We start from the raw sequence: 9,003 nt of genomic DNA on the forward strand, positions 1-9,003 counted from the left end.
CGAATAAACTAATCTATGTTGCCGACAAGATGGGTTGACTACCTCCTCTGACTAAGTAGACTAGGATTAATAATAAACAAGGATGGAAGAATCGTAAGATGTTGATCGGATTTGTTATCATTCCCCCTCATCATTTGCTCAAACCTCGCCATTATAATTGCATGATCTCAAATTTAATTTTGTTAATACTATGTGCTAAATTAAACACTTAGCACGCTTAAAAACTAGCCTTAATAAAAAATACTTTCTCATTATTGAGAGAAACAAGTAATCATATGGACTTACGCCAACGAGAATCCTCGAATCTCAGATCTACAATCCTCACAAAATAAGAGCAAAATCTCTTTTCTATTTGATTTGGAACACACATAGAGCTCCACTCATGCATCTCGAAGGAGATGAGGCAGGAATTTTCAGAGCCCTCATCCATGCCTAAGTTCATAGTTTTTATTAATTACCATAAAAAAATTTTGATCATGAAAAAGTTAATTCTTGTTCCACCAAAGGCAGGTGACAATTGATTGGTTCAGTACTTATTTATTTTCTTCATTGTAATAGTTTTGTGATTTAGGAATGAAGTATTCAACACAAATATGGCTAACTTGGTACTATATTAGTTAAAAGGAAACAAGAAGTCCTACCAACCTATTCCCAACATGCTAAGAATGGCACAGTGGCAACAATAACCTTCCTCTCTTCAATAAGAGTTGGTCATATATGAGTGATAGAGATTTTCAGTCCTACCCTACACCTAAATAACAACCAACTATAGCAGCACTCAAAGTGGAGGCCAAATAAATTATAAAATTCAAATTGGAGCACTCGAGATGTGGGACTAAAGTTCTATACTACGAATTGGCAAAATGGCATGCAAATATATGTTGAGAATCTTCACTTGCCTTCAGGAGAAACTGCTCATACGTAATTAGATAAGTGTAAATAGCATGTTTCCCTGTAATGCAATCATAATATAAATATTTAGTTGCTACAAGACTTGGAGAAAATTTAAATAGAGTAACAGATATTACAACAACGGCTATCTACCACTTGAGAGAAATATTGAACTTCAGTGAAGCTGCAAGTTCTGTGCCCCGAAAAAGCGAGCAAGTCTTAATCAAATGGATCAATACGAGGATCATGTTCACTTGCCATTACCATCCCAGTGCAGAGACAAGTTGGGCACATTACCTGAGGAAAATACAGTGAAATTTAAAAAAAAAAAAAGCAACAAACTGGAAAAAAATTAAAATTCAATCTTAAAGCTTAACATTAAACTTAAAATTGTTCATGTGGTGACGAAATATGCTGTTCCGATTGTAAATAAGCAGAAACCGAGAAGAAGACGTAATATATGGAGAATGGAGGAAGCAGGTAGCAGCAGAAACTATATGTGATTTTCTATATGGAGTTTACAGAACAAGGAGTATACATAGAGATGGTTAAGAAGACGGAAAGAATACTCTCTGCAGCATTAGTTGGGATTTCCTGGAAGTCGATGTGCAGCGGATTGCTGGAGTGCTGTATTGGACTAGGATACCCTTGCTACTGTGATATTGCTGCTACGACAAATATCATATTTCAATAAACTACGGATCCAATAAAAGCTGCTGGCCTACATATGAGAGACAAATAGACACATGCACCCATGCACGCGCAAACACTCACGCAAACATGCACTACTGAGGGTCTGTTTGGGGCAGCTGTAGCTTCTCAACTTTTCAAATGCAACTGCACTGCTCCAGGAAGCTGTTGCGAGGAAGCTGCTGTGAAGAAACTAACTGTTTGTTTGTTGCAGCTGTGTGAAAACAGCTGACACACAGCTGTTTCTAGAAAAAAGATCATTTTGCCTCTGTTTTGTAAGAGCTATAGAAAACATTATTTTTTATTATTGACATATATGATCACAATAAACCATAGTCAAACCTACAAAAATCAACATATTGAATAAAAATCATCAAAATTGCTTCACTAAAATTTCATCCGAAGCTTTTAATTCTCAAAAAATCAAAATTAGTTGGTTTTGAGGATAACTTCAACACAAGAACATTGTCTATCTATTACACAATATCAATTGATCAAAAAAATAAACCAACAATAGAAATAATAAGTTCTACAACCTCTTTCTTCCTCTATGAAGTGACAAAAAAGGACCCCAACCGTGTATGGGCTAATTGATTAATTGCCTACTCCAACTTCTCAGTCACAATGGAAAAAGGAGTAACCAACAATAAATTTAATCGATGTATAAAGACATTAAAAAAAGTATGAGATTAACCAAAATTAGAAGTTGTCGGTGACATGTCGACACAGTCTTGTAACGCATGGAAGCAGTGGAGTCGTGCATGTGGGTTGAAGATGGAGTGGAAGAAGAAAAAAGATGGTAATTTCAGGTCTCTATAGGTCGCCTGAGGTTCGGCGCTAGAGAGTCGCGACAACGAGGAAGGAGCGGGGGAGGCATTTGCTTCGTGCGAATAGAGGAGGAGAAAACAACAGAAGCCGGATCGCGGCAGAGAGAAAGGGCAGGGATTCTTGCGTGAACAAACAAAAAAGTAACAATAGAAACGTGCGGGGATTACGACAGAAGATGACGACATTGGGGGAAGATCGCGGCTTACCGAGCCGAAGGAGGAAGGGAGGAATCGCGGGAGAGGCACCAGCATAAAACGTCGAAGCGGAAAGCGGATCACGGAATCGAACCCACTACCTGCGTTTAAGCAAAATTGCGGGGCACCGCGCTTGCCCCATTGCCCCAAATGGAGCCTAAAATGAATGTCAAAACTTGGAGCGCTTATTCTGTGTGGACACCGCATGCAACTATGCGTGGCCCGCACAACTAAAAAATGAAATTAAGGCATTCTTAAGGCACGACCCGGCCCGAGTCCGGCCCGAAACACGTAAAAGTTAAACAGCGCGCTTGAAAAAAGGTGATTTCATCGGAAACCCAAACGTCGCCCGAGTGAGGAGAGCGTTGAGCACCTTCATTCGATCTTTTAGGGTTTTTGAATCAGAAAAACTTAGGATTTTAGAGTTGCTGTTGGAAACCAAAGAGAGCCCAGTGAGAATGGAGATGGAAGAGCCCTTGAGAATGGAAACTGAAGAGGAATTGACAATGGAGGCCGAGAAACGCAAGAAAAAGGAAGTGAAAGAGCGAAACAAGAAGGAAATTCAAGATGGCTCATCCAGGTAATTTTTATTTTGGTGGTTCTATTTTAATTAAGAAAACCATTTGGGTAACCATTTTTCTATTTTAATTAAGAAAACCATTTGGGTAATATTTTAGTTGTACTTGAGTAACAAATCAATCAGAGTAATGTATTTTTGAGATTTTACTGTTTTTGAGTTGTACACAAGTGCACACAATATTACCTTAAAAAACCAACATTAAACCACAATAAAACATGTTATTTAATTATAATACAAAACCAATCACTACAACTAATCACTACTTAACACATAATATCAAACTAATCACTACTTAACACTACCTTAAATATTACCTGAGTATTACAGAAATAATACTATAATAAATGGAAAAACTACCGGAAAAACTACCAGAATATAACCTTAATACTATTAATACCAGAATACAACGGAAAAACTTCCATAATATAACCTAAGTACTATGTATGAATACAACTTAAGTAATACTACATTAATATCAAAACACAACTGAAATACAACCAAAATATAACCTAAATACTACAAGACCAGAATAGAACGTAAGTAATACTATAATATAACCTAAATAATACTATACAAGATCACATAATATTGCTTAAATATTACCATAGTAATCCCGAAATAAAATCTTTCTACCTAACCCCTTATTTTTTTGCATTATTTTGTTTTTTTCATTATTTTGTTTGATGTAGGTTTGTGAACCCAATGTCCATGAGTTGTAGATGTCGGACATCTGTAGTTAGAGATGCGCTTGATAAGGTCAGGCCTGCTGTATCTGACGAGATGAGGAATGAGCTCAAAATGTTGAAAGTTGATCATTTCTTTGCACTTTCACCTTATCCCCAAGACAATGTGGTCACACTTCAAATATTGCAATGTTGGATACATGAAAAAATGATTTTCAGAATGGGAGGGAAAGATTTGAGGATAAATCCTAATGAAGTTGTCATTTTGATTGGCATGCCAAATAGAGGAGAAATTCCAAAGTGGAAGAAAGTTCCATCCTGTGGCGTTGATGCCCGTCAAATGAAGACTGATTTGTTGAACTTTGGAACTGGGGAGTCTTCTGCCCCTTTTAATCAATTGTATATAAATTATTTGTTATCAAATTTATTTTTTTCGTCTAGTAATTTCAGTATATCCAAAGAACTTTACATCTTTGGAGAGAATGTACATACATTTGCTTCATTTAATTGGTTCGCTGCACTATGTGAATATCTTATTGAGCAAATAAATGCGGTAGCTATCAAAATAAGGCGGAACCGGCCTCTGGGATATATAAATGGTTTTCTTTTTTTTCCTAACGGTAAGTACATCGTATTAAAGTCAAATGCTATTTATTTCTTTGTGTAAAACTGAATATGTTATTTATTTCTTTGAATAAAGCTGAATATGTCACCTTTGCCAATCCTGAGGCTATACCTCGAATGTTGAGGTGGCCAACAACTGTAAGTTTGAGCTCATCCCAACTTTATATAGTTTTTAAGAGGCTGACTCCTGATCAGGCAAGTTACATATATTTTTAATTTTCAATTAAATTATTATGTTATTTTGAAACTAGTAATGATCAAAGTCTTTCTTTTTGAAATAACTTGTAGGTTCATAATAAATTTTTGGATCTGAGAGAGGATGAGCTCAATCTGTTATCCAATCCAGATGAAGGATTACTTGGTCTAGTTCCAGCGACGCAAGTCCAAGGCAGACCAGGGACACCTGTATCATTTGATATGGGGCCAATTGATTCAGGGGATATCGCCCCCGAGCCACTGTATACCACGATGAATAAAGCATGGAATCAATAATTGAGTTGCTTAAAGGCCAAGAGAAATGGTTCACTGAATTTCAAGGAACCTTGAATACAATAACTGTTGCGGTGTCGAGTTTGCAGGGGCAAATGTCGGTGTTACAACATAAGTTTGATAAATCTGAAAATATTTCAACTAATAAATGCGAAAAGATCGGAGTAGATGATCCTCAGTCAGCCTCCCCTCATGGTGGGAGTCCTCATGATATTCATCATGGTTGGAGTCCTCTTGATTTTGTTTATAGTGAAAGAGAAGTGGGAGCCCAACAGAACATTGACGTTACTCAGCATTCAGTTTTTGTGGGAGAATAGGGAATCCAGCCGTCGGCTTTTGTGGGAGAAGAAGGAACCCCTGTCGAAGGTAATAAAGTTGATGACACACATGAACGGTCCGTTGTCAGCTTAATACAAAGGGTTAAGGGCAGACAGAGCAGAAGAAAGAAGATAGTGAGTTCGTCTTCACTGCCTTCGAATTGAAGAGAAGAAAAACAACAGGGGAAGTCGATGAGCCGATGTTACCCGATAAAGATGTTGTTGTACATACCACCCCCATAGTAGAATAACAATAAAAAACTGAAGAACCAATAATAGACACTGTAGCAAGGATGGGCCTTCAAATAATTGTATTTTCTACTGTATATACAAATCTCATTGTAGAGGAACAACAAAGAGTTGAAGAGAAAGAAGTAGAAGGATCAGCTGTCTTAGCACTAACAACTTTAGGAGATCAGTCAGATGTTGTTAATGTGTTATTTGGAATTTATTTTTTATACATTGTCTTATATCATGGGTCCGTTGTCCAAAGCGATGGTGATATAGATGGGGATGTAAATAGTAGAATTCAAGTTGGTTGGTTGAAGTGGAGGAATGCTTCGGGCCTTTTGTGTGATAGAAAAGTACCGCTAAGACTGAAAGGAAAATTTTATAAGACGGTGGTGAGACAAGCAATGCTCTATGGCGCTGAATGTTGGCCTTTAAAAGAGAAGCATAATAATAAGTGTTTCCGAGATGAGAATGATTAGGTGGATGAGTGGCTTTACACTTAGAGACAAAATGCGGAATGAATATATTCGTGATAGGGTTGGTGTAGCTCCTGTGACAGACAAAATTAGAGAAAGTCGTCTTAGATGGTTTGGTCATATTAAACGTCGACCATTAGATGATCCGATTAGGAGAGTAGATGTTTTAAATTCGACTTGTGTAAAGAAAGGCCGAGGTAGACCTAGGAAGACTTGGGCTTATTGTATTAAAAATGATCTTAATTTACTAGAACTAAATGAAAATATGACACTAAATAGGACGCAATGGAGAAAAAAGATTCATGTAGCCGACCCCACGTAGTGGGATTAAGGCTTTGTTGTTGTTGTTGTACATTGTCGTATATCATCTAAATTACCTGTGTATTTCAGACGTAACATAATTTTTTTTTTTGTAGCCTCTTCCAGCTGTCCCCTAGATCGACTATCCTGACAGATTTATGGTATCAACTGAAACACAGACGGTGATCGATCAAGTCATGTCAAAATACATTAATGAGTGAGTAAATCTGTGTCTTTTATAATGCACTTCTTTTGTGATTAAGTGAATGAAAACTTCTTTATTATATTTGAAATTTGTACTATTATGCAGGAATGATATTATGTTGCACATGAAAGACATTTTTATAGATCGTCGGGCAATGGTAGAGTTACTGTGCAATGACATGATTGCAAATGACCATGTCGACGCCCAAGCGATGATTTTGAGCAATAAGAGGAATGCAAATCCATCTTTTTTTAGGTCTTACATTTATGTATCGTCATTATATTGGGTAAGACCGCATCTACTTATCTAAACAACAATATTTAATTATATTCAAAATTTTAACAACCATATGAATATGTTAACACTTTGTTTTATTATACAGGCTTATCAGGAGCAATGGAACTTCGCTCGGTGCAATGGATCCTTGATGGGTCAAATCAAATGTTGATGGAACTTTATTTCCCTCTGGTTTTGCGAAGTTGGGAGTGGTAATCCGGGATGAATTAGGGATATGTTTGGTGGCGGAAGGGCAAAACCTTCTTCATTGGGATAGTTCTTGAGTTGAATTGGAAGCGGTATGTTTCATTGGCACGATAATTGAACCATGGATGAATGCAACCACTTCAACAAACCACGGGCGGACCATCTTGGCGTCAGTTAAGAAACATCGACTTTGATACAACTTTTTTGGCATGTTTTCGGCAGGTTCTCTTCTCTTACACAGCTAGCTCTAACAATATGACGGCACATAATTGTGCTCAAAATGCTTTAGAAGATATTTTGTTATTAGAAATATAGATGATAGTCGACCCTTGTATTTGTTCAAAGGGACAAAGAGGTTTGTGAGCTGGATGATTAGCGGCTCTTTTTTGTATGTTTTGTAACTCTCTTTTTCTTTAATGCAAAGTGGGCAGTATTAAGGAGGAGCAATGATGCCAGCGGCTGTCAGCCACGTCACAACAGCGGAAGGGGCAGAAGAGAAAGGTGTAGGATGTCGTCACTCCATCATCAGTGGCTGAAGAGGATGAGGCATTTAGTGAAAATGGCGCCGACGAAATCTGCTGCCAAAGCTCCTTAGAAATCCCAAGATGTCAGGTGAGGGATCAAAGGTAGAGGTCCTAGAAAGAGGCTTCTCATGGAGGAGAGCCAATCGGGAAGCAGCTAGAAATGCTACTCGTGCCCTCGCCAACCTTGCAAAGAGTGAGGAGCTTGTTAATGTGATAGTTAGAACAGGGATGTACCTGCACTTGTTTGGCATATGCAGGAGCCCACGACTCTAATAATGGATGGGGATGGCAGGGGAGAGCATCACTACGAACATGACATGGAGAAAGGGAGTGCATTTGCTTTGGGCCCTTTGTTCGTTAAGCCAAAGCATCAACAAGTAATTGCTGATGTTGGTGCCTTACCTCTTGTTGTGGGTCTCTTGGGAAGGCATAGGAGGGGCCACCATATTGTTAGAAGTGGAACCCGGTACGGCCTCATCCGCTCCTGCGATCGCGAATCGCGATCTCCCGCTCCCGCCTCCTCATTTCGCGAATCGTCGCGACTCCTCACGCTCCCGCACACACGAACCGTTCCCGCCTCCATTTCGCGAAACGTCACCTCCTCTGTCCCGAAGCTTCCTGTTCACGATAAAAAAGGCTTCTCACTCGCGATGCTGTGACTCTCCCTCGTCTCTCCAGATTTGCAAAATCCGCTGAAGAAGGTTTCGGTTCCTTAGTTCGTGAAACAGAGACAGAAAGGAGATTTCTCCTTTGTTTCTTCTTCTTCTTGAGGCTTACAAAAGAGAAAGAAGAAGTTTTTGTTTGAGGTGAATATAATAGGAAGAAATTGTTGCTTGCGGTGTTTCCTTTCTTTGCACTTGTCTTCTATTGTGACTCTCGAATATAGAGAGAGGAAATAAGAAATTTCTTCCTTGTAATTGTCGACGTGATCAGGCAGTGTACATATATTCGTGGATGTAGGCAAATTTGTCAAATCATGTAAATTTGTGTGTCGCTCTGATGTTTTTCTGCATACAATTTTACGCGTTCCTTTTTTTTACTTTATTGCTTTCGTTTTTCACAATAACTGGTAGCAGAGATTGGGTTCGAATCTAAGGAAGAACGATGGGCGCAGACGAAGTGAAGATTTCAGGGATCGAGAAGTTCAATGACACGGATTTTGGTTATCGGAGAATGCAGATAGAGGACTACCTCTATGAGAAGAAACTTCATCTTCCGTTATTGGGGAAAAGACCTGAAAGGATGGATGAGACTGAATGGAATCTGTTGGATCGACAGGTTCTGGGAGTTATTCGATTGACCCTATCGAGGTCCGTTGCACACAACGTCGCCAAGGAGAGGACGACTGTGGATCTTATGACAGCTCTGTCAGGTATGTATGAAAAGTCATCGGCGAATAACAAGGTATATCTGATGAAGAAGTTGAAGAAGTTATTCAATTTGAAAGGTACGTCTGTTGTACAATACCTGAATGATTTCAATACCATC

General features: G+C 38.6%; 1 protein-coding gene across 1 annotated transcript in view; it reads right to left on the reverse strand.

Annotated features, from left to right (window-relative positions):
• Positions 1 to 952: 952 nt before the first annotated feature.
• The window catches only part of LOC110030720 (protein ORANGE-LIKE, chloroplastic-like), a 25,509-nt gene continuing 17,458 nt past the window's right edge, over positions 953 to 9,003 (reverse strand). Inside the window, exon 8 of the mRNA XM_020733602.1 lies at positions 953 to 1,188. Within this exon, the coding sequence (XP_020589261.1) occupies positions 1,111 to 1,188 (78 nt within the window). The 3' untranslated portion in view covers positions 953 to 1,110. The remainder of the gene's footprint in view (positions 1,189 to 9,003) is intronic.

This window comes from Phalaenopsis equestris, unplaced genomic scaffold (assembly GCF_001263595.1).
Source record: "Phalaenopsis equestris unplaced genomic scaffold, ASM126359v1 Scaffold000754, whole genome shotgun sequence".
NCBI classification, from domain to species: domain Eukaryota; kingdom Viridiplantae; phylum Streptophyta; class Magnoliopsida; order Asparagales; family Orchidaceae; genus Phalaenopsis; species Phalaenopsis equestris.